General features: G+C 34.2%; 1 protein-coding gene across 5 annotated transcripts in view; it reads right to left on the bottom strand.

Moving 5' to 3' along the window:
- Grik2 (glutamate ionotropic receptor kainate type subunit 2) overlaps positions 1 to 27,385 on the bottom strand; it is a 676,604-nt gene that overhangs the window by 451,861 nt on the left and 197,358 nt on the right. For all 5 annotated transcript variants that reach the window (XM_021173658.2, XM_029482440.1, XM_021173659.2 and 2 more), the window contains exons 3-4: positions 17,016 to 17,183; positions 12,352 to 12,609 (exon numbers count right to left, since the gene is read on the bottom strand). In XM_021173658.2, the coding sequence (XP_021029317.1) occupies positions 12,352 to 12,609; positions 17,016 to 17,183 (426 nt within the window). The remainder of the gene's footprint in view (positions 1 to 12,351; positions 12,610 to 17,015; positions 17,184 to 27,385) is intronic.

Below are 27,385 nucleotides of genomic sequence, written 5' to 3' on the forward strand. Positions count from 1 at the left end.
GACAAGAGCTCCGGGGTACTGGTTAGTTCATCATGTTGTTCCAACTATAAGGTTGCAGATCCCTTTAGCTCCTTGGGTACTTTCTCTAGCTTCTTAGACTACTTTCTGTTGATCAGGAACATCAGCTTCCTTACAACAAGTTTGATCTTCACTGTCAGTATTTCTAATTTTTTTTCTTGTTGCTGTTTCTTCTTTGCACATGACTACTTAACAATCTAAGACCAACCACAACCATGACCAACCACATTCAACATCAATCAACAACAACCAACCAACTAACAACCCACCCCATTTCAGGGCTCCACCATTTATATATCTTCTGCATCGTTCCCTGAATTCCAAATGTTACAAAATTAGAAACTGTCTGCAGCTGGCAAAATCATGCCTCTTCTAGAACGTGAAGCAAGTCAGAGTCAGCTACGGTGGAAATCTGAAGCAGCCCATATCCCATAACTGGGATTAAAACAAAACTCTATTCTTATATTATTTCTCTGTTTTTTAAAAGAAACAAAAATTCTAAAGTTGAACATTATACATATCTATCAGATAAAATCAATGAAATGATTTTGAAGCTTCCTCAGGCAGCAGATTGAAGCAGGTGCAGATATATACAGCCAGATTTTATGCAGACATTGAGTCTAAATTGGAAGTGTGCATTGGACCCATCCTGTCAGAACTCAGAAGAAGAGGAGGAAAGATTGTAGGTGTCAGAAGGGATGGAGACACAAGGAGAACAAGGTCCACTGAATCAACTAAGCAGGGTTCATGTGGGTTCACAGAGACTGAAGTAGCAAGCATATTGCCGGCATGGATCTGCATCAGGTTCTGTTTTATGTTATGTCTGTTAGTTTGGTAGTTTTGTGAGTCTTCTAACAGTGTGCATGGGTGTGTCTCTGACTCTTTTGCCTGCTCTTATTCTCTTTTCTTCCTATTTGATTGCTTTGTCCAGCCTTTATATGAGGGCTTTTGTCATGTTTTATTGTATTTTGCTTTGTTGTGTTTGGTTGTTTTCTCTTGGAGGCCTCCTCTTTTCTAAAGGGAAACTGAGGGAAGTGGATCAGGAAAGAGGAGAAAGGGTGAGAAGGAAGGTAAAACTGTAGTTGGGGTGGATTATATTTGAGAAGAATCTAATATCAATTGTTAGAAAGTAATGCATATAACAAAGTATCCTACAAAAAATCCATGATTCCAGAAAGTTTTCCTAAGTAAAATAGATTTCTTCATAGAAAAACTCTTGTTCTCTTTCCTCCTCCGCTATGTTTTACTTCCTCCTATTTTGAAGCTCCTCCTTTCAAACAACCTTAAGTTTATTCTAAAATAAATACCCCAAGTTTCCTTGTGTCTCATGTTTTCCTTTCATTTTATATATACCTCTGTTACTTTCCTATTTATTACAGCATTTATCATTATCACAGTTGGTATTGTAGAATATATATCATATATTCCACATTCTAACATATATAGATATATGTACATGTTACAAACTGTACTCCATATGATAGATGTGTGTAGATGGTTTCAATAAGTATGGCCCCCATAGATTCATGTGCTTGGCCCAAAGAGAATGGCACCACTAGGAGGTGTGGCCTGTTGGAGGAAGTCTATCACTGTGGAGGCAGCCTTTGAGCTATCTTATGCTCAAGCTATACCCAGTGTGGCACACAGTCTCCTTCTGTGATTTTTCTGACCAAGATGTTGGACTCTCTGCTCCTTCTCTTCCACCATGTATACCTAGATTCTGTCTTGTTTTCCAGCATGGCAATAATAGACTAAACTTCTGAAACTGTAAGCTAGCACAATTAAATGTTTTTTTCTTATTAGAGTTGCTGGGGTCATTGTATCTCTTCTCAACAAGAGAAATCCTAGCTATGACAGTTTTTTGTTTGTTTCTTTGTTTTGTTTTGTTTGAGTCTCCTAGGTTGAAAACAATGCTGATACAAAATAGACAATTTATAATTTTAGTGTAGTAAGTAAAAATAAAACAAACAAATTACAACATAATTACAACATAACCAGAATGTCAAGCCTGAGAAGTAAACATGACCTTATATCTGCTCTATATGTTATATGGCTGTGAAAACTAAACTGTTTTCACTAGTATCTCTGTATGATATATACTGTGAACATGCCATCTCACCATGAACACAACTATAGGAGTAAGGGAATATTACTTCACAAGATTATTGTTCAGGGAATCATAAGATTAAAAGGTAGGTAAGAAAATAGGAAAAGACTATTGAAAGAAAAGAAAAGTCATGCACACAAAAGTGAATGAGAGAAAAAAAAACTACTATGATTCATGAAGGACAATTATTTCAAAGAATGTAATAATGCAGTGTTGAGAGCAAGTAATAACAGAGAAGCAAAAGGATGGAAATGATAGAAGTTGGAAAAGTTATGCTGCAGAACACATTTCTAAAAATAAATGAAAAAATAAATAAAATGAATAAAAATTTGGCATATATGTGCATTGAGTTGGAGAGTAACATCAGGTGGTAGGCAGAGATGACTCAAGTCCTCAGTGACAAAATCATCATCAACAACAGGCAATAGGAATGAAAAAAGGAAGCATTTCTGAAAATAATCAGAGGCAATGGAGAAGACATAGGATTTATTGGTGAATAATTAGCACTGAAGTGATAAGGATCATGCAGAAACAATTTGATGAGTAGGGAAATTCAAGGAAAATACAAACTTTGTGGTGCTGAAAGAGTAGGTTTGTATGTTGGCTTACACATATCTGTGGATTACTGGTAAACTGACACTACCTGTGTAAAGTTTGTCATCAGAGATAGCATTGTGAGTCTGTAGCATTTGGGGATGGAAGGAGGTAAATTTCACATGAGGTGTTTTATGTAGAGAAAGTAATCAAGTGGTACATCAGTAATACTTTAAACAAACCCTTGAACAATCTGGACAATCAAAGAACAGCTGATAAGAGGCTTGAGAGACAGAGAATGGTTTCTTTCTCATCAAGGCACATCATTAAAGACTGAGGACTTCATTCTGAGCTATCTGATCCTATCTTCATGGCTGAGATAATACACCAGTTACCTTCAAGACTTAGTAGATGAATTGAGTACCTGAAATCACTACTACATCATAGTTCCTCGGTGTGACCTGGTCTACTTCTTGAAACCAGTCTATCATGATGTAGAAACAAACAAGTAAAACCAACTATAGCAAGAATACCATGTCCTACAGGGATCATTTCCACTTCGTTAGTGATGCCATCTCCCCACATAAGCTTTTTCCACTCAAAATTCTGGCCTAGAAGCTATGGCTCTTGGATCTCACCCTGGGAGCCAAGTTGTGTAGGTCATGGAGGCATATACTAGGTATGGACTTTACTTCTGACCACCAAGAAACTGTTTATGGATCCCAAGATAAAATTATAAAGCTATGGAATAGTCTAAATGTAAATTCAGGATCAAAGTAACTTGGAAGAGCTACCCAGCACTAGCAAATTTATTATCATTGCTAGTGACTGAGATAAGCTGTTGAAGATACAGATTTGTGTTAACAATATTTGCCATAAAACTGTCTGAACAGTGGGAATCTTTCTGGAGGATCTCCATGGAGGAGATACATAGAGGCTCTCTCTATGTTTCTGAGTGGTCAGGCTTTGCTTGGGGTTTTAATGATGGCACATTAATATACTAGATGGTAAGAGTGTGATCCAGGATCTGTACTACAGTCTAAGTGCTATTGGTTCTCTTCTGCTGTATGATTCAGCCTCAAGACTTGTACTTGGCAGGAAAGATCTCTATACATGACTAAGATGGCAAAGCTACACCATTGCTCTTCTCTAGACTTGTCTGCTGATGACTAAACTATTTGCCATATAATCAACATAATGTGTATGTAGCAGGTGACTAAAAACCCAGTAGAAGCCTGGCTTGGGAGGCAGAGGCAGGCAGATTTCTGAGATCAAGGCCAGCCTGGTCTACAGAGTGAGTTCCAGGACAACCCGGGCTACAGAGAAAAACACTGTCTTGGAAAGAAAAAAGAAGAAAGAAAGAAAGAAAGAAAGAAAGAAAGAAAGAAAGAAAGAAAGAAAGAAAGAAAGAAAGAAAGAAAGAAAGAAAGAAAGAAAGGCAGNAAAGAAGAAAGAAAGAAAGAAAGAAAGAAAGAAAGAAAGAAAGAAAGAAAGAAAGAAAGAAAGAAAGAAAGAAAGAAAGAAAGAAAGAAAGAAAGGCAGTAGCGTTTATATTAGAGTTTTAGTAATAAAATTGTTGTTCTGAGAAATTAGACAAAAAGAGCATGATAATATAATGGGAATGAATTATAAAAGAAAATAAGGAGGAGAGGGTGATAGCATCTAGGCAAGGAAAATCTTTTCAATTTTATGCTTAACCATGAAATCAACATATCAAGTAAATCAGAGAGATCATTAAAGTTCATTTTTTCCCCACTGGGCTGCATAAAGGGAAAAAACAAACCAGGACAAGAGGTCAGGGTAAGAAACCACCATTTATTTTTGCCAGGGTGTTTAAATTTGGGAAAGCTTTGATTTATAGAAACAGAAAATATCTGACCACCCTCACTGAAATTATTATCCTTTATAATAGCTTTGTTTTCTACAACTAAGGTAAAAGTTACCCATTTCTGAGGCTTCCTATAAAACTTCTTCATATTTCTTTATACCAAAGTACCTTTATTATAGATAAGAGAATTTAATTATGTCTTACAGAATGGTATATTTTAGAAAGACTGGAAAACTTAAAGAATTTGTCCTATAAATGCATTTAAAATAGTACCATGTAATCAGACTCTAGGAAATAATATTATAAGTAATATCATGTATTTAAATTTGGAATAAAAAAAATAAGCCCAAGTTCAAACATAACCAACTGTGGAAACAGTATTATGTCAGACTATGTAATCAACTATATCCAAATAATTAGTTTTAACTTGTAACTGCTAATTGTATTTGCATTTGGAATTATAGAAAACAGAAATTGCAGCTTTGTACTTAAAACGTACAACATATAATCATCTTAGACCTAAATTACCTCCCTCCCTAAAATTATTTGGTTCTTTGTTGCACAATACGAAAAATATAATACTATTCAAAATTAGTATCTTCCAGGAATATATATTTTAAATTAACTTACTCTATTGGGTGTCTTTATTTTAGTATATCCAACTTAGATGTAGATTTTAGATAAGACAAAAAAATCATTATTTGACCTTTTATTTTATCAAACTCACCCTAAAAGTACCTCAAACTATATCTAGAACTTAGCGTATAAATATACTCCACCCAAATTAATAAGAAAATGCTGTTGTCTTTTGCTTAAGACAAGGCTTTTGTGCTCCTTTCTCACTTATGATTATATCATAATGAAGGTTGTGATGATTTGGTAGGGAATATGCATGTGAACACTGAAGATCCTGCTCCCTAATTAGTACTTGATTGATCAATAAAGATGCGAGTGGATAAGGGTTGGGTGGAAGATGTGGGACTTCCAGGTTCCTGCAGGCAGGGTAGGAGGAAGAAAGGAGGGGTTTTACCTTGCTTTGGAGGGAAAGAGAGTCACCAGTCATGTGAGATCTCAGGTGGAGTGGCCATTGGCCACTTCCCCAGACAGAATATTAGAAATGCAAATAAGCTTAGGGCAGATGTAGGGGATTGAGAAAGGAAAAAGGAAAGTGCACACTAGCTGCTGGAGGCTTCGAAGAGCCCAGCCACTAAATCATAAGGCAGGTTAAAAATGAGCTATATATGTGTGTCTTCCATCTGTGAATGCAAGGGAACTAGGGTGATGGCTGGTAGGTCATCCATGCAGACCTTAGAGCGGGGGGAGTAGAAACTATATGCTACATCATAAAAATGAATTAAAACTTAAATTGCTTAGTATTAAAAAATCTAAAAATGGGGACTTATTCTCACTCTAATTAATTATAGTAAGATAATAAGAATGATCACTACTCAGAGTGGGGTGGATGCATGGTATAAAGACCAGAGTTCTACTAATGAGTGACTGGCCACTCACTAACAGAACTCTGATTTTTTTTTCCCTATAACAAGAATTTGAACATTAGAAGCTCTTAATGATCCATCTTCAATAGCCTTTTACATGAACTTTTCTTCATGATTCTTTCCCCTGATAGTGTCTCACACTGAAGTACCTGCAATTCCTAACAACCTGGATTCCTTGGGCATCCTTACATATGCATGACACCTTGTAGCTTTTTCTCCATTTGAGACACTTTTACTTTAGTCCATTAGTAAGCAAGAAATCAGATTTGCATAATCTCCTTTGCCCTCCCCAAGGAGCTGTAAGTTTCTCTCAGGAGCCACCATACATACTTGTTTTTCTTGCCATTCTCTTAGCTTGTTGGACTAAAAATGTACTGTGGTTATTGAGTTTCCTCCCTGCCCTTTGCATCAGTTCTTGGAGGCAAAGTTTTATCCATAATCCTGTGACCTCTGTCCCAGGTGATTTACAAAAATGGTTCTATATGTGATTGTTTGAAAAATAACACATTTGGTTGTAAATGGAATAAGTGAAATGCAATTCACACTAGTTTTCTTTGGAAATAATGGAAGAAATTATGTGAACCCAAAACTTTTCCAGAACTAATAATACTGAATATTTCAAAGTTAATCACTGAATTTAACTTCAGGCAGATTGCATAATTCATTGAAGTTCAATATTTCCCCTAGGTAGTTATACAATATCACATTTATGTACTTATACCAAAATTATCAATAAGATACTTACATGAATCAAGATAGTTTAGATGCTTGTGATAAAATGAACATCTTTAGAGTCTATTCTACTTAGAAGAAGGCGTTATCCAGAATAGTAGAGACAAGAAAACTAACACACAGTGACTATTATCTAGTGCTAGTAGGATAAGTTAGAAAAACCATTCCAATATGAAAAAGAGGATGAGGGAAGTGTTTCTTTGGAGCATTAAAGCCAGATAGTCTGTTTGTGAAAATGGCCATACACTGGTATGTGTATCCCAAAATCAGGAATGGGCTAGAATTTTTGCTTTCCTTGTGAACATAAAACTATGTTTAGCAGCTGAAATAAGTTTAATGCTTCCATTGTACAAAAGTAAGTTGAATATTTGAACTCAAATATTGTGAGAAATCGGAAACAAATTCATTTAAAGGACTTCTTTACATATTTTGGCTGCATTTTAGACCCAAGAAGTTATTAAGTGAGAAATCAAACAGAATTTCATTGAACATAATCTAAGTGTTGAGATCACATAAAGTTAGTATTAAAACCCATGAAAGATGATGCATATTTTGGCATGAAAGTTAACATTGCATGGAAAACAGTAGATTTTTTTTCAAGAGTTCTAGGGGTCAAGAATTGGCAATTTGGACTTAACTGTGAACCCCAAGTAAGGAATGAATTGAGGGAGATATTTGTGTTTCTAAGGCTGCTGCTGGGTAGCAGGGCCAGCTAGAAAGCTGGCCTGATAAAGTGATAGCCTGTTTTCTTTGCAACTCAGAAAATTGTTTTGTAAGATTGAACAAAATAACCTATGAGAGTAAAGTGGACAATATCTAATGCAAGATAGCTCATCTGTAATCATTCCTATGCTCTTACTTTCTTTTCCAATGTTTTCCCATCATTTAGCCACAAGACTGGGACAAAATCCTAGATTTCTGCTTACCACCCCAGTGTTCTTTGTTAATGGACTGCTGATCTATAAACAAAGATGAAACACAGGAATTTTAAAGCAAATATTCACAACTTATCCTGGAATTGCTTACAAGCTGACAGCTATCCAATTTATTTTCAGTTTATATTTAAAATGAATCATATGTTCCAAAATGACTGACAGAAACAGCTTTCTTTCTAAAGCCAAATCATTTCCATCATTTTTGGATACCATTCAGAGCTATAACAGACTTTTGTTCTGTATAAAAGCATTTATCCAGGACAACAACAAATGCTAATTATCATAAAAAATAAATAGCTCATGATAACATGATTTTAAGAAGTTCTCTGAGTCCAGAAATACATTTCATCTAACATCCATATGTTAGGGTATGCAAGCAAGAAGTGGATGAAATTATCATGTATCAAACTGGACAGCACAATAAAGTAAAAATGAATATAAATCAGGATAGCATATGTACTAAGTAACTCTGGAAAAGGGAACATGGAAATAAAAATGGCACATGTCTCTACTTTAGTAAGCAATTGATACATGTGTCCACAGTCAAGTCAAAGCTATTTAACTTGACTAGCATGAGTGTAGGGGCCATTTTCAGTCCACAGTCCTTGTTATAACTGCACTTTTCTCACAACTTCAAATTGTAATCCACTCTATTTGGGCAAATAACATTAAGAAAAAAAAACTAGCATCTGTAATAATTTGAGATATCAAATTAATTTTATGTATTTAAGAATGCATTTCAAAAAGATTTTACTGTTTACTCACAAGTCATTTCTATTATATAAAACAATGAAAACCAAGTTCTCAAAAGTAAAAACTTAAACTTCTAAAAGATACAAATGTTCTTATCAATGTAATTTGCTAATTAAAAATAATACAAGATTGTGAATAATCAAATGTCCATAAATGTGGCTTGGAAGCAAAAAGTTAGGGCCTTTGTCCTCTCCACTAGCATATGATCCCACTATGAAAACCAATGCTAACTAGCAGGTGCCTAGTCAATACATATTGACTTAAATGTTGCATAAAATCGAATATCCATATTCTATAATTGCTTAAACTTTAGGCTTTAGATATGCTTATTGCGTAAATTTATAATTTCTTTACTATCAATGTGTATATATTATATACAAAATCAAATAATTCTGAAATGTTTATATTGTTCATAGCAGCCCTATTTATAATAGCCAGAAGCTGGAAAGAACCCAGATGTCCCTCCACAGAGGAATAGATATAGAAAATGTGGTACAATTACATAATGGAGTACTAGTCAGCTATTAAAAACAATGAATTCATGAAATTCTTAGGCAAATGGATGTATCTGGAGGATATCATCCTGAGGGAGGTAACCCAGTCATAAAAGAAGTCACTTGATATGCACTCACTGATAAGTGGATATTAGCCCAGAAACCTAGAATACCCAAGATACAATTTACAAAACACAAGAAAATCAAGAAGAAAGAAGACCAATGTGGGGATACTTCATTCCTAGAATAGGGAATAAAATATCCATGGAAGGAGTTGCAGAGACAAAGTTTGGAGCTAAGACAAAAGGATGGACCATCCAGAGACTGCCCACCTGAGGGTCCATCCTATAATCAGCCACCAAAAGCAGACACTATTGCATATGCCAGCAAGATTTTACTGAAATGACCCTGATATAGCTGTCTCCTGTGAGGCTGTGCCTGGCAAATATAGAAGTGGATGCTCACAGTCATCTATAGGATGGAACACAGGGCCCCCAATGGAGGAGTTAGAGAAATTACCTAAGGAGCTAAAGGGGTCTGCAACCCTATAGGAGGAACAACAATATGAACTAACCAATAACCCCCTCCCCCCCAGAGCTCATGTCTCTAGCTGCATATGTAGCAGAAGATGGCCTAGTCAGCCATCACTGGGAAGAGAGGCCCCTTGGTCTTGCAAACTTTATATGCCCCAGTACAGGGGAACACCAGGGTCAAAAAGTGGGAGTGAGTGGTTAGGGAAGCAGGGTCAGAGGAGGGTATAGGGAACTTTTGGGATAGCGTTTGAAATCTAAATGAAGAAAGTATCTAATAAAAAATTTTTTTAAAGTGATAAAGTTTCTTATTTTAGGGAAAGTAAGTGTATATTGAGACAAGGTTTCACTTTGTCTCACAGACTAGCCTTGAACTTGCTATGTAGGTCAGGCTGGCCTCAAAGTACTGGTAATCTTACCAATGCACATGCTTGAATATAGCAATTAGATATTACCATGCCTAAGTATAAAGCTTATTTTTAAAATTTATTAATTTATTTTACACTCCAGATTTTATTCCTCCCCCACAACCACCCTCTGACTCTTCCAGATCCCATACCACCTCCCCACTCCTCTGTCTCCAGGAGTATGTCCCAAACCTCAAACCCCACTCTACCTGACCTCTAAACTCCCTGGGGCTTTCAGTTACTAGAGGGTTAGGTGCATCATCTCTGATTGAACACAGACCCAGCAGTCCTCTGCTGTATATGTGTTGGGGGCCTCATATCAGCTGGTATCCTGTTTGGTGTTTCAGGGTTGAGAGGGTCCAGATTAGCTGAGACTGCTGGTCCTCCTACAGGGTTGCCCTCCTCCTCAACTTCTTTCAGCCTTTCACTAATTCAACCACAGGGGTCAGAAGCTTCTGTCCATTGGTTGGGGGCAAATATCTGCATGTGACTCTTTTATCTGCTTGTTGGGTTTTCCAGAAAATTTGAATCGTTTTTAATAATCTTAATTTGAGATCAAGGTCTCTGCAATGTATAAATGTAATTGTGTGTGTATATATGTGTATATATATATATATATATATATATATATATATACATACATACATATATATAGGCACTGGTGATAGAAATATTTAGAATATTAACTATAAACTATTATCTATAGTTTAGAAACAAAATTTACATGTGAATATTTGCTTTACTAATTGTGATATGAACTGGTTACAAATCCTATTGTTTGTTTACTCCATCAGTATGTGCATGCACGAACGAACATTTTCATACAATATAGTGAAGAAACATGGTATGTCTATTCACACTTCTATCTTTTGGCAATTTCTTTTTAATTATAAACAGTGTGAAAATAATAAATATAAAATAGAGCATGCAATCATATATATGTATATATAAATGTACATATATATACATATTTATAATAAGTATGTATGCTCTTTAGACAACATATGCTCCAATTTTATATAGAGAATAGAGACATGACCCTATATTTGTGCATATAGCCATCTATTGACATAAATACAGGTAGATTAATTTGTATCTGAAGAATTCCTGGGCATTACATATTATGCAAACTCAGGAAAGCTGTTAAGACACAGATTTCTAGAAGGACTTTACAAATTATATAAAGGAAATGATTGGAGGTAGGGACAACCCTTGAAAAGTCTAATTTAAGTGCAAAGACCCATTAAAAATACTTGTGTTTTTAAACATTTTTATTGATAAATATAAGGGCTAAATTTATTAAAATATTTTTATATTTTCACCAATATAAATAAGATTAATAGCTTCAATTAAGGTTAGAGCTTCCTTAATTCAGTAAAAATATATTTAAAACTATTTTCATTGTTTGAACAAGCTTGATACTTTTTGTTCTCTTAGCAGAGCTTCTATCTTTCCATTTGCATTGATAATTTCATTATAAAAGGGATAAATTTCTACACAAAGTTTTGTTCATTGCCAGCATACAAAGTGATTGGGAACAAAGCATGTTCCTGCGATATTTGGAGAGAATTTTAATTCAAATGAATTTCAATCTCAATGTAAATTTGAGAGAATAGTGAAAAGGCCTAAAATAAAATGCTTTGCATTCTAATTTAAAACAATATTTAGAATACTGAAAAATATCCTTAAATGAAATCAATTACCATGATGAACATAATATTTACCTCACCAAAATAACTGTCAGCAGAAAACTACAAGTTTGATTTTACGTTTACTTTCTTATGTTTCTGAGACATGTTTAAAATTAATAATTCATGGTAATATTCAACCACAATTAACAATTATTAAAACAATTCAATATAGACAACCACTGTACAGCAAACATTTATTAAAATATTACAAGAGAGTGACATGAATTTCATTTCATTTCATTAAATTTCATTTCTAATTCTAGTTTTCAAATTTTCTAAGTGGTATCTATCTACACAAAAGTAGTTCCCCAAAGCTTGAAAATTTAATGCTGTTATTTGTTCAATGTTTGTGAAAAATAAAAGCATACTATTTAAACCTGTGAGTGGATATATATATATATATATACATATATATATATATCATAAAACAAATAAATTCTATGTCAAAATTTTAAATTTCTTGATGTTTACTGACAGTTACAAGACTGCTGTAGAAAACCGCCCTTTAGTCAAAATTATTTAAATATAATAACATGATATTCATACTATCTCTATCTTTTAATACATGGTTCAATCTTCTGATGCTTATTTTATAAATACAGAGAAAATATATGTGATTAGTCTGTTATTTTTCTGGATGTGTAAAACAAGTGTTGATATGTGACTCAAAATGTCTTTCAGTCTCCTCACAGACTGATTAATAATAATAACAGTAATAACTAATAAACAATAAAAGAAAACATGCCACAAAAGAACAGAAGAACTTGTAATGTGCTCGAGGAAAGAATGTGCTGAAGTCAGCCACAGAGGCTGCTGCTCTTACCAGTGCTGTCGTCATACACAACTGTGACAGTTTTCCACTTAAAAAACTGCACCAAATCCAAGATGGCACGGCTGAGGGAAGAGAAGTCTGGGTAGAGACTGACATAGAAAGAATCCTTATTGTCTGACACCTGGTGCTTCCAGCGGGTCTGTATGTGAGGAACCCCCAGAGCATTGCAGATGGACTGAACAGCATTTGCTGATGAACTGTGTGAAGGACCGAAGATGGCAGCCACCCCAAGAGACAGCTGATCACAAGCTGAAAGGGAAAAAGAGGTCTGTCAATAAAGAGAAGGAAGGAGGGCACGCGTTGCTACTAAACCCCAGAGATGTCTTCCTGAGAAAGATTCAATCTCAAAAATATTAACCCAGAATTGCTCCTGTCTAAAGGAAATGCAGGGACAAAGGGTGGAGCAGACATTGAAGGAAAGGCCATCCAGAGACTGCCCTACCTATGAATCCATCCCATCTGTAGACACCAATCCCAGATACTATTGCTGATGCCAAGAAGTGCTTGCTGGCAGGAGCCTGGTATAGGTGTCTCCTGAGAGGCTCTGACAGAGCCTAACCAATACAGATGTGGATGCTCAAAGCCAACCATAGAACTGACCACAGGGACCCCACTGGAGGTGTCAGGAGTAGGACTAAAGGTGCTCAAGGGAGAACAATATCAGAATCCCCAGAGCTCCCAGGGACTAAACCACCAATCAAAGGAAACACATGGAAGGACACATGGCTCCAGCTGCATATGTAGCAGAGGATGGCCTTATCTGACCTCAATGGGAGGAGTGGCCCTTGGTTCTGTGGAGGCTCCATGCCCCTGCATAGGGGAATGCTAGGGCAATGAGGGAGAAGTAGTTGGTTGAGTGAGTAGGGAAGCACCCTCATAGAAGGAGGGGGATAGAATAGGAGATTTGTGCAGGGGATACCAGAAAGGGGAGTGAGATTGAATTTTAAATAAAATAACCAATAAAAAATGAATAATAAAAGAATTTCCTTCTTTAGTAAAATCTGCATTTCATATTTCTTCATTCCCTTTGCTCCCTCTAAACTGTATCTCATGTTGTTCCTTTTTTTTGTTGCTTGCTTTCAAATACATGTCCTCTTTTTCTTTAACTGTTGGTCTGTATGTTTGTATGCATTTCTAAATACATAAATAGAACCTGCTTAGTCTATAGAATGTTGCTTGTATGTATGTTTGCTAGGCTGACCATGCAACATAGGATAACATGTTGTGTTAAAACATGGGAAAAGTGGGGCTGGTGAGATGGCTCAGTGGGTAAGAGCACCCAACTGCTCATCTGAAGGTCCAGAGTTCAAATCCCAGCAACCACATGGTGGCTCACAACCATCCTTAACGAGATCTAGTGCCCTCTTCTGGAGTGTCTGAAGACAGCTACAGTGTACTTACATATAATAAATAAATAAACCTTAAAAAAAAATACATGGGAAAAGGTGTGTCTTTCGTGGTCAGCTTTCATATAATTACAACATTATTTATTAAATATTTTCAGTTTATTACAAGAAAGTTAATTCAGCCAATTTGGTAGGAACAAAATTTCAAATAATTCTGTAAATGTCAAGGCAGTGGGAAAAAGAAAAAAATAATTAAAGGATTTTTAGCATAAAATATATGATGCATGAATACCTAAGCATAGACACATTAGATAAAATTTAGTTGTTAGAAACACTTGCTATGATTTCTTTAAGAATTCAATATAAGAAAGTTGGTTCTGAACATACTGATTGTTATTTTCTAAATAATTATCAGAATTCTAAATAAGTATACAGGCAATTCTGAAATCTCACTCAAAATGGGGCTTTAATTTACATATTTTGAAACTGATTGCTCGCCTAAAAAAATGAAAATCCAAGAAAAGATGAAAATACCTGGAATAATCCTGTGTTTTATAATAACATAGATGTGTCTTTTTCATTTATATGTTTATTTGTGCATAGGTTTTGTGTGCTAACCAGGTTGGTGTTATTTTAATTTCAGAGTTATATAGGATATATATATATATATATATATATATATATATATATATATATATCCAGCCCAGACTATTTGATATGGAATAACCAATTAACCAATTGATATGCCCTTCCCTGGGGAAGACTGTTCACTCTCTGCTTATATTAGCTGACTATCGTCAGGTCATTTTCTAGAGTCAAGGCTTCATGAACTTATGACTAAATATTTTCAGTTTATTACAAAATAGTTAACTCAGGCAATACAGTTTATATGAAATATATAAGAAAAAAGCATCAGAAACACTCTAAAATTTAAAATCTTGCCATATAAAATGATTAAAATTATTTTTAAATGTCTCAGTTGGTATCTATTTTAAAGTTCATCTTTACTATCATGACTATTTTGGACATTTGTAGAGATGCTGTAAGATTCAAAATATCCATTGTATCTCTCTTCATTTGCTTATTTATTCATGCCCTAAGCAATAATAGCTCAATAAATAAGATAGAAATGATAGCATCACCCCCTTTTACATGTTGCAAAGAAAGTCGCTAATCTGAGTTTTCCTACCTCAAGGTTAGATTGCTAATAGGCTTTAATAGATGCTTAATTGAGAAAATGTCTTATAAACCAGGTGAGATTATTGCCTAAGGATTGTGCTAGGATATCAGTTAATAGTATTCTGTTTGTTGTCAGGAAAATGTGAATCTATATTTCTACACTGAACCTTTGAAGTCACCATTAAGAAGTCTATTATTTTATCTATATTTTCCTCACTCCTTATGTTTCAATACGAATTTTTCATTAGCATCAGAACTTCTTCTTCCTTAACGGAAATGTCTTGAGTGATATTACTAATCATATTCACTTGCCTTGAATTTAATGACTTAGTTTGCATTTGTTGTGACAAACAGAACTTTTTACAGTCAACTCGAACCTTTTCCCTCCAGTCTTGTAAACCCTTTATCACCATGGCATGGATCTGAAATGTAAAACTAATTTATATTCTCAAAAATCTGAATTCAAAGGGCAAGCAGACTATGACTTTGAGGAATACAGCTCAGCATCTGGGGAAAATAAAGAGTCTTCTCTCTTGAGAAGCATTGTACCTTATCAACTGCCATTAATATTAATAAGCTTGGAAGACAACTTCCTCAAAGTAGATCTACAAATAATTACATGTGTTACCATCAATATCAGGTAACTATTAAAACAATATTAGCATTGCAGAAATGTAAATATTGCTTTAAGAAATATGATGATAGCAAATGCTGTTAGTCCACTCTTAAGTCAATCTATAATATAGAAGGCAATGCATACTACAGAAATGCAAACTATGCCAAAGGTAGGACCTGTCCTCCTACATTAAAATCTACACATATACAAAAAGAACACCTATATAGCTCTATGTAAACACAATCACTATTGATATATTATACACAACAGTTTTGTATAATATATGCCTGGGTAATGCTTCATCTTTAGATTGCTTTAATGTTTTTATTTGATGTATATTGGTGTTTTGTCAATGCACATGACTGTGTACCATGTCTATTCAGTGTCCTTACAAGCCAGAAGGGTGATTCAGAATGCCCTGGAACTAGAGTTACAGATAGTGTGCTCATGGTTAAGTATTTAACCTGAATCCACTGTGCAATCAATTCTTTCATCATTTATTTTAGTTAATTGTTTAAAACTTTAATAACAGTAAAAGTAGAACAATATGGAAAACTAATTCATCTACCACAAATTTAATTTTACTTAAATTTGGATTTGTTTAAATAACAGCTAATGAAAACACATGAATCTCAAAAAGAAAGATCAAAGTGTGGATACTTCGTTCCTTCTTAGAAGGGGGAACAAAATACCCCTGGGAGGAGATACAGAGACAAAGTTCAGAGCAGAGACTGCTGGAATAACCATCCAGAAACTGCCCCACCTGGGGATCCATCCCATAAACAACCACCAAAGCAGACACTATTGCAGATGCCAACAAGAGTTGACAGGAGCCTAATATTGCTGTCTCCTGAGAGACTCGGCCAGTGCCTGGAAAATACAGAAGTGGATGCTCACAGTCATTCACTGGAGAGAGCACATGGTCCCTAATGAAGGAGCTAGAGAAAGTACCCAAGGAGCTGAAGGGGTTTGCAGCCCATAGGAGGAACAACAATTTGAACTAACCAGTACCCCCAGAGTTCCCTGGGACTAAACCACCAATCAAAGAAAACACATGGTGGACTGGTGGCTCTAGATGCATATGTAGCAGAGGATAGCCTAGTCAGTCATCAATGGGAGGAAAGGCCCTTGGTTCTGTTAATGTTCTATGACTTAGTAAAGGGGAATGCCAGGACCAGGAAGCAGGAGTGGGTGGCTTGTGGAGCAAGGGGAAGGGGGAGGGGAGAGAGGATTTTCAGAGGGGAAACTAGGAAAGGGGATAACATTTGAAATGTAAATAAAGAAAATATCCTATATGTGTGTGTGTGTGTATACACACATATATACATATATATATACATACATATATATAAAGAAAATTTATAAAATCAACATTTTTTTCTAATAAATTGTTGGTCTAATAAAAGACAATTTCTTTCACATAAATGCCCTTATTAATTTATTGACAACATAAGGGAATCAAGAACACCTAGAAATCTGAAATCTAGAAATCATACTATATAGCTATTAATCACCTTTCTTAGATGCTTCAAAACTGTCATACAGATTGATCTTCTGAGTATCATATGTTAACGTGGTATTGGGTAGCAGAGTCCTGTTCCTGTTGATTGTATTCACAGCAAATCTGAATGCAAGTTCTTCAGCTCCCATGGGGCCAGATTCCACATATTCAAATATGCCACCTAGTAAAGCAAGAGAACAAATGATAGTGGTGTGAGAATCCAGTTAAAATGTTTTTATACATTATATATGAATAAATAAGAGAGACCAACAGAGAGAGGGAAAGAGAGAGGGAGAGAGATGTGTTATAATGGGATTTGTACTGACTTAAAATCTTAATTATAAGAAGCTATAACAAAAACTTTGGAATTTTGGCCTAATTTAATACTGTTTGGGGGTACTTTTTCCTTTATATTTAAAGATTACCTATTTTAAGACAACACTAAACACAAAATTATCTGCTCATTTTTATAAACTAACACCGAATTCTCAATACTGAATAATGTATAGATGTACTGCTTACTATTCAGAAGACGAAATTACATTTGTCTTCCTTAAGTAAGACATCACAAATCTTTACCCAAATGTAAACATTTACAATAATATTATATTCATAATGATACAATAGTTGTAGTTACATTTTGCCATAATCACCAAATATAAAATTAGACTTATGGCCCACTTTATAGGAGATAATTCATGATAGATACTATAAATCTAGCCAACCTTCTGTGGCTAGAGAGGTCATAGTCCCCAAAAGTGAGCTTTTTATTGCTTATTTTTCTAAGGCAATATAAATGTTAACTATTATAAACAGTTATGCTTATGTACAAAGATAACTGTAACTCTCATTCATCCTCCCCTCGCCCCTCCGCGCACACGCCAAAAAAGCTACTTTTTGTAGCAGAGGCTACTACAGACGCCATATGTGGTCAAAATACAGAGAGTACCTGACTGTAGGATATACTACCCAGTTAGTGTATCTACAATACAACAACCACACCTAATTCAGGGAACATTGCAGAAGAAAGTGTAGAAAGAGGAGCAGAATGCTCACTACCAAATAGTATATACTAGACTTGACAGGGATCCTGGGCCCATGACATCGCAACAAAATGATGGTCGATATCAGACATGCATAATGACAATACCAGTTGACATGCCAATTTTGTTGGTGAAATTCTCTAAGACCTCTTCCCTAGATGAATAATTACAGGTAGTCAATAGCTGCTAGCAAAGGGAAAGACAGTTTTCTCCAAGATTAAAGTCCTGAGGTAGGCTATACAATTCAAATCATACTCATGCATAGAATTGTTTAAAAATATATTAAATATTTGCATGAATAAAAATGTACCAAATCACGTAAAATTCAAATTTTGCAAATTCAGAAATACACCTGGCTCTGCCTCCCGAGTGCTGGGATTAAAGGCATGCACCACCACTGCCCAGCTAGAATTGTTTTTTTTTTTTAATTTTACTATATGTTCCCTTTCAGAAGACATAACAGACACAAATGCTGCAGCTTCAAAACAAAGCCCCTCTATTATCTGACTTAATGCACTGTAAGTATTGTTTAAAAGATATATACAAATCTAGGATATCAAAAATATTTCTTCTTTAGATACTATTTGTACAACCACACATGTGCTTGTTAGGTAATATAACCATCATAAAGCAAATGTTAGTTGGAATACATTTAAAAAATAAGCAGAGAGCTAGCAGATATACAGATAGGTTTTGCTCCACATTTATCTGTACATTTGCGACATTAATTATGGACTGAACCGATTTGTTCAGCTAGAAAGCAAGAACTTTTTTCTTAAATCCGTTCATGAATACTTTTTTTTTTTTAATTTCAGAAGATGGACAAACAAGGTGGAGTCCGCAGACATCTGGAATGTTGAAGGAACAGAGATGCTGTAGTAAGACCACTAGCCTTGGCGGTTCTTTGTATTCTAGGATCTTAAATGGCTGAAAGGAAAGCTACTTGGGAGAACGACTAAGACATATAATTAACGATAGCTGTAGCTCAGGACAAATCATGGAAACACAAACAATCTTTTTGTTTCTGACCATGGTAAGAATAAAGATGATAAATTATGCTAAGAACTGAAGGTAGACACAGTAATGAAAGAAATTCCTAAGTGTGCTATTAATTGGCAACTGTGAAAACATCTATTTCCCTGCTGTTAACTAAAGGAGAAAAAAAAAAAAGAGAAAGTTTTGAATTATGTCAATAGCCTTATCTGTTTTCTAGAGAATGACTTTAAGAATAATATGTTCTTTGCTAGATCTGGTGGCATTTAAGTACATAGGAGACAGAAAGAGGTTTTTTGTTGTTGTTTGGGCTTTTGTTGTCTTTTGTTTTTTGTTTTGTTTTCTTTTGTGAATTTGAATTTGAGGCTATCCAGATGAGTTGAGGCCACACAAGGAGACCATGTCAATAACAACAACAGTCAGGGTTACATAATGAGACTACTTCAATAATAAGCAATAATAATACTAAATAATAATAAAGAAATTTCCTTACTTAATAACCCAGTTTTTGGGTTCTTGTTACTATAGAGGAGAAACACTGTGGAATTTAAGATTCTTTTAGGCTGTGGTTCTGTTCCCTCTTTAAATACATGTCTTTCTTCTTCCTAATATTCATTTGTTTGATTCATTTTAATTTTTTTATTTAGGTATTTTCTTCATTTACATTTCCAATGCTATCCCAAAATTCCCCTATGCCCTCCCCCACTACCCTGCTGCCCACCCACTCCCACTTCTTGGTCCTGGCGTTCCCCTGAACTGAGGCATATAAAGTTTGCAAGACCAATGGGCCTCTCTTTCCACTGATGGCCGACTAGGCCATCTTCTGATACATATGCAGCTAGAGACATGAGCTCCAGGGGGTACTGGTTAGTTCATATTTTGTTCCACCTATAGGGTTGCAGACCCCTTTAGCTCCTTGGGTACTTTCTCTAGCTCCTCCATTGGGGGCCCTGTGATCCATCCAATAGCTGACTGTGAGCATCCACTTCTGTGTTTGCTAGGCCCAGGCATAGTCTCACAAGAGACAGCTATATCAGGGTCCTTTCAGCAAAATCTTGCTAGTGTATGCCGCAATACCTCTCCTGGGCATATATTCAGAACATGTTCCAACCGGTAAGAAGGACACATGCTCCACTATGTTCATAGCAGCCTTATTTATAATAGCCAGAAGCTGGAAAGAACCCTGATGCCCCTCAACAGAGGAATGGATACAGAAAATGCGGTACATTTATACAATGGAGTACTACTCAGCTATTAAAAAGAATGAATTTATGAAATTCATTTTATTTTTAAATAAAGTTTTTAGGCACTAGATAATCACAGAGGTGCCATAGTGATCTTAAACATGTGAATAACTACAGAAAAGGTAAATATGTTGTATAATTTCAATTAATTTTAACTAAAAAGCAATAGTCTTCATGTCTTAGGAAGTGTGTAATGTAGATTTTACCATATGTGAAGTCACCATCCTGCAGAATTTTAAAAAAATAAATAAAATTAAAAATTTTAATGTTCTAGCAGCATTAGAAGAAAGATAAAATAATTATTTCAGCATAGTCATTTATATATAAATCTAGAAATAAGACTAAGATCATAATGTCAGTCTATGATGGAAAATTAATAAGAAAACAAGCCTGCTTTGCATAAAGAGAAAAAACAATAAGAACTCAGAAGACAGTCAGTATTTAAAATGGGAGGAAGCTAGTGTGGTCAGTGGATTAAGAAAGATGGAGAACTAAAGTATGAAGCTTCCATCCAGAAAGCTGGATAACCTTGAACCAATCAAAAACAATTGAAATATCAAAACTAAACAACTAAGAAAATGAGAAGAAATAAACAATAAATCCTTAAAGACAAATACAGTAAATTGAAAACAAATAAGCAAAAATTATAAAGATGATTGGAAAGATTAATGAAATGTATACTTTTTAAAAAACAGTTTTCAGCAAGAAGAAATAACTATAATATAAAATGTCAGAGAAACATGCAAATGAAAATTCCTAAAATAAGTGTGATATCTTTGGTTGGTTTTGAGGTGTACACTCAAGTTCTTTCTTCATTGTCAACCAGGTACTTTGGCTTTTTCCCAGTGAGTTGTTTACCCCATGAACAAAGTTTCTTTTTTTTTTTTTTCTTTCTATTTATAAAGTGTTTATCTCAACCTCTTTCATGCATGTTTGGTAGTTTTCAAAGACCACTTTCCATTAAGATTTTTTTCACATATGCTATAGAAAATAAGACTTAGGAAATATTTTGGTATTAGGGTTGGGGAATGTTAGAAATGTGTCAACTTGTATTTCACACTGTATTTGACATATTTACTAACAAGTTTTATAAAGACTCATTTGATTTTTTTCTTTAAATGGTTACTGGATTTCATTAACAGTTAATAGCTATTAAGTCTTGAAATTATCTGAATTGGGAGTATATGTTCTTGCTTTAATCTTCTCATTCATTCCTGGCCTGAGCAGAATTTTCTATTACTTCATAACTCAGATTGTATACTTTTAGAAAATTAACCACTTGTATTGGCTATCAAATTTGCACAGTGATGTCCATTCATAGGACATCCAAAGGATGACAAAGTGACAGAAAATATATAAAAATACTCAAATATATAATTATATAAAGATGCTTACTGACAAACAAGAAATACATATTAAATCATAGTGATCCACAGTTTTACACCTATTTAAATGACTATAACTAGAAACAGAAATAATAATGCTACAGTTCCAGGAGGAAAGAGTTATAATTTCAATTAATATTCATGGATGAGGTGCAGTAGCTCAGTCAGTAACAGAGCTTACTCTATAAACCAGGAGAATAGGTCAATCCCCAGACCCACACATAAAAGAATCAACTTGAAAACGTTGTCCTTTGACTCTACATATGTTTCATGGCACAAATACACGTATAAATACATGACACAGATTCAAAAATAATACATGAAGTAATATTTAAACATCATATTAAGTATACAATCAAGTTGAAAGTAAAGTTATAATCTTGCTGAAACAGAAGAATAGGTTAAAATGATATTTACTTTTAAAAGAATAAAAATGTGCCATATTTGGCAATATTAATAATAGTCAAAGAGAGAATTCCATATATACAGGTATATATATATATATATATATATATATATATATATATATATATATATGTATGGGTATGTATCAGAGAAAGAAAATAAGATTTACATTAACAGAAAGTACTGGTAAAGCAAATAGTCTCCATGTAGACAACTGGACAAGCATAACCATTCTAAAAAGCATCATATGTAAAATATACAAAGATATATGATCAACATCGCAATAGTCAGGACACAGAAAGTTAAAATTTGGTTCAAATAATTTTATATTCCACAAAATGTCAAGCTAAAAGGAAAACATAGATAAATGTTACTTTGAAAATCGTGTTTCATAGTCGTCTAAAAAAGAACATACAGCTTTGTAAACTAGCAAATTTCTTTCTGAAATATATAACCAGAGAAATGGAAGCATCATCAGACAAATGTGTACATCACTATTCAGAGAACTGTGTAATATAGGCATACTTGCAGACTTTCATGCAACACAAGATAGATGTTATAAACAAAACATTAAGTTAAAGAGGCCAGGCATGAAATATTGGTGATATATAATTTCATTTTTTTTTCAGTTAAAATGAAATGCTGGTGATAGAAGGAAATTGTGGTAGAGAGAAAACATCAGACATGCTTATATCAGATGACTGTAATATATTGATGTGAAGAATGGCAGGAAATTGAAATTGAAGGGATAAATATTCCCTTCATGACAAAGAGAGTAAAATCTGTAATATTAATTCCCTAAGGAAGTAACAGTTGTTTTATTCTAAAAGTATATTTCTGAGTTACAAATTGCTATTAAGAAATTGTCTTCAACAATATTCTCAATGCTTTATTGCTGTGAAAAGGGACCATGCTTTTCTTTTAAGTAACTGAATATTTATTTTAAATGTTGAAAAATAATATTTATGTGTGCCATATGTCTTCTTTCAAAATGTCTATAACTAGGCTTATCTATTTTACAATGAGATATCAGAACTCCATGTAACATTTGATAAGCATGAAGTTCATAAAGAGAGAAATTCCTGTAGAATTCACAAATAATAAGTAGAATGTAAACTCTAGAGTAATAACTATATAGAACTGTTTGATCTTGGAGCTGCTTCTTAGTAATCTTTATTTGTGTTTATGCTGAACTTACACTAGCAATCATGCAATTTCAGATTTTGCGGATTCTATGGTCACTTATTTTCAAAATCTTTACTCTTTATGGGATCCAGAAAACTTTTACTGCCTTTCTGGGCTTACATTTATATTTCACACATAGAAAAATATAATCTAATATAATTGTTCTTAACACTTTTTTCCTTTAGTTTGTTTCTGTGAATTCAAAATGGGATGTTATATTTTTATAGCCTCTATTACAAATAACAAAATACCTATAGTCGTGTTTTCCAGGCTTATATTAAAAGTTAATCGCTTCAACTTTCTATCATAGCTTCTTGAGGAAGAAGGGGTGACTCATGGGAGAATGACATCCTTTCACTGCTCTGTTTCACAGACACAGAAGACTAAATGATAAGAGATTCCTGGCTTACACAGAGCAAACAATACTGAAGCTTTTCCCATAAGACTCTGACTCACAAACATCATTGCCCAATACTAAAATGAGAGACTTATTAATAAATTGCTGAAACCTTGCCAATGCTTTTCTTCTGTAGATCAATATTAACTACTACAGATGATTCTCTGACTCGTAAACCTATGATGAATGTGACAGCTAACAAAACCTCTAACCCCTGAGACTTTCAGGAGGTCCCATCTTAAAGTGGGCACAACCACTGCATTATAGATTTTTAATTTAATATGATAGTCAATGTTCTGAACCACAAATAACCCATTGCTCTCCGAGAATGTGTATTGGTTTTCTTAGTAAATTGTTATATGAAAACTATTTTCCATGCACAATGGAATAGATATCTCATCATTTGTAATTTTGTAAAATAACTATTGGAAAGATAAAAAAAAAGTTGTTAATTGTCTTTAATTTTAAATAGTCTGTTGTTAAACTGTATGTATATATAATTATTTCTTTTTGTAATTATAATGAAATCATATGATTTCACATTTTCTTTACTTCTCTCCAAACTCTCCATAAATTATGTAGTGTCTGTCTTTCTTATTAATTTAACATATATCTATGTGTATACACAAACATTCCTAAATATAATAGCATTCTCAGCCTACATAATGCTACTCATATGTGGGTTTTCAGGTTGACCATTTGGTATTGGATAACCAACTGGTGTGCTCTTCCTGTAGAAAGACTATTTCTCTTGCTCTCAGTATTCCTTTCATTGCCTAACAGTCTTCATGTGGGGTTGAAGCCTTCCAGGCTTTCCTCAGTCACTTCAACATATCTATTGTTGCTGTCAATATTCGGCTCATGCTGAATATCATGTTCGTGAGATTTCATTGATATAGTTTCTAAATACGTTAGATGTAAATGACATTAGATAAGTAACTTTGCTCCCCAAGAAAACAATTATAGTTAGATATAGAAAGCTATATAATAGATAAATTAGATAGATAGATAGATAGATAGATAGATAGATAGATAGATGGATGATTGACAGATAGATGACAGGTAGATAGATAGATAGATAGATAGATAGATAGATAGATAGATAGATAGATAGATGAGAGAGAGAAGACAAAATATACTGTTCTGACAATATTCCTTCCTGAAAGCATTCAGGTATAACATGTAATAAAATCAAAAGTAGAGAAATGCTAATGATAACTTAGAGTATATGAGAATGTATGTAATTTAATTTTCTGAAAGTTCAAACTTTCATTATAAAGGTCTAGAAGAGAGAAGGAAAAGAGCAAGAACTAAATTGTTTATACTTATTTTACAATGATATATTGGAAGGCTCTCCTAATTTATTATTTGACCTACAAGTGTATATGTGATATAATTTTAAGTTGTTAATGCATGTGAAATGATTACACATAATCAAAAACTTTTCTTATATTCTCATTATCTTGGTAGTTCATTTGCCTTTTGATTTGATATTTCCTTCACTAACATGTCCAGTAAAGGAAAACTTATTGTTATTCTGAAGCCATCCCTCCTCACCTCTCTGGAAAACTCTGGTTTAAAAAAACAAAAGCTTTCATGGTGTGCTTATATATTCAAGTCATTTGTCAAATCAAGACATACTTATACATGGCTTTTACTTAATCATAATCATAAAATTTTTAAAAAGAAACTTTATCTTCCAATTGTATTTCCTTATTTAAATCCAAACTTTTGAATGTTTTGGTTCTCATATAAGCTTTCTGTTTTTATTAGATATTTTCTTTATTTAAATTTCAAATGTTACCCCTTTCCTAGTTTCCCCTCTGAAGATCCCTATCCCCTCTCACCTCCCCTGGTCCCCAACCCACACACTTCCATTCCTGGTCCTGGAATTCCCCTATACTGGGGCATAGAGCCTTCACAGGACCAAGGGCCTCTCCTCCCATTGATGACCAACTAGGCCATCCTCTGCTACATATATGGCTAGAGCCACAAGTTCTATCTTATAAGCTTTCTGATTCTTCAATTTCTTTAATGCTTCCCTCAAAACAAGTCATAGATAAGTGGAGTATTCTAAATGGGTTCAAGCAATCGAAATTATAATATGGCTTTCCTAATAATAATAAAGGAAAGTTTTTGATAAGAGAATAAACTCTAGTAATACATAAATCTAATATAAAACTATAGAAAAAGACTAATATTTTGATGTACTGGATTTTTTTGTCTTAAATTTTTATATGTGATTCTGGTGTATAATTTTCTGAGAGCTGATATAATTTCTTAATTGAAACTATTCAGATTTTCATTTTTTTTCATAAATTGTTGCTACTAACTGTATAATGGGAGGACATGACCACTCTAAGGTATCTTTGAAGAAAAGGTTTTTATTGTAGCTATATAAGACAGTACAGCCAGAGGCATCTGGAAGTCCAGAACATGAGGAAAACGTACTATAATAAACATTACCAGTAAAATGAGCCAGGCCTTGGGGGGAGGAGGGCTGTAAGGACACCAAGAGAAAGGTGGCAAAGAGAGCACCAAGTGAGAACATGCCCTACACTAACTTGTTTACCTTTAACGTCCTAACTCAAGTTACTACAGCTACATGGGCTACTCTATTTCCTCTCTGTATTCAAGTGAAGTCTAAATCTTCTTGGCCTAAATGAGATACAAAATGTATAGCAAGAGAACATTACAGACAAAGCCTGGGGTCATTTCTTCCTGAATACTCAGAGGCTCTTCCATTGATACTCTAGCTTATATTAGGTGCTATTGTGTGGTGATTTGAATAAGAATGGACCCTTAGGATCACAGCTTTGAAATTTTGGTCAGCAGGACCTTCTTGGAATGTGCTCTTGTTGAAATAGGTATGGCCTTGTTGGAGACTATCACTTGGGGTGGGTTTTTAGATTTCAGAAGTCAAGCCATGCCCAGTATCTCTATCTGTTGCCTGTGAATTGTGATGTAGAATTTTCAGCTACTTTTTCAGCATCCTGTTTGCCTGAATATGGCAACACTCTGACCATGATGATAACGAACCAAGCATGTGAACCTGTAAAGTAGCCAAAATTAAGAATTTTATTTCATAAGAATTGCTGTGATCATGGTGTATCTTTACAGCAATAAAATCCTAAGACACATTACTCATGCTAATGGTATTAAGTTTCCATCATATCTTCCGTAACATTACTGTAAATTTTTCAGATACTTGACTAAACCCAACTGCACTCTTTCATGTAGTAATGTATCTCTCCTGAATTTCCCAAATTCCTGTCTTACTATTGCTATTGTAACTTATTTTTTCATATTATAGCCAGTATTTCTAAAGGCCATTTTTAACTCACCATCCAATTAAATAAAACCTTTCCATTACTGCCTAACTTTAAGCTCATGACTTCTTCATGATTTATCCCCAGATTCCTTTCTTGCCTGAGACCCACAACTATATCAAGCCACCAACTACTCTCCGCTTCTTACAAAAGTTGCTGTATTAGCTAGGCAGTATCTCACCCTTAGAATCCTACTCTGTATTCCACTTCTCTTTATCTTTTTTAACACAAACTTTGTCTCCAACTTAAAAATTCCTGGTGATCTTTTTCTATTCAAATTGTACATTTTGTATTTCTTTTTACCCTGTTTCCTTCTTTTTTTTTTTTTTTTTTTTTTTTTTTTTTTTTTTCTCCTCCTCCTTCTTCTTTGTGGACCTGCATAAGTGTGGTCACTAATAACCA

The sequence above is a fragment of the Mus caroli genome, chromosome 10 (genome assembly GCF_900094665.2).
Source record: "Mus caroli chromosome 10, CAROLI_EIJ_v1.1, whole genome shotgun sequence".
NCBI lineage: Eukaryota > Metazoa > Chordata > Mammalia > Rodentia > Muridae > Mus > Mus caroli.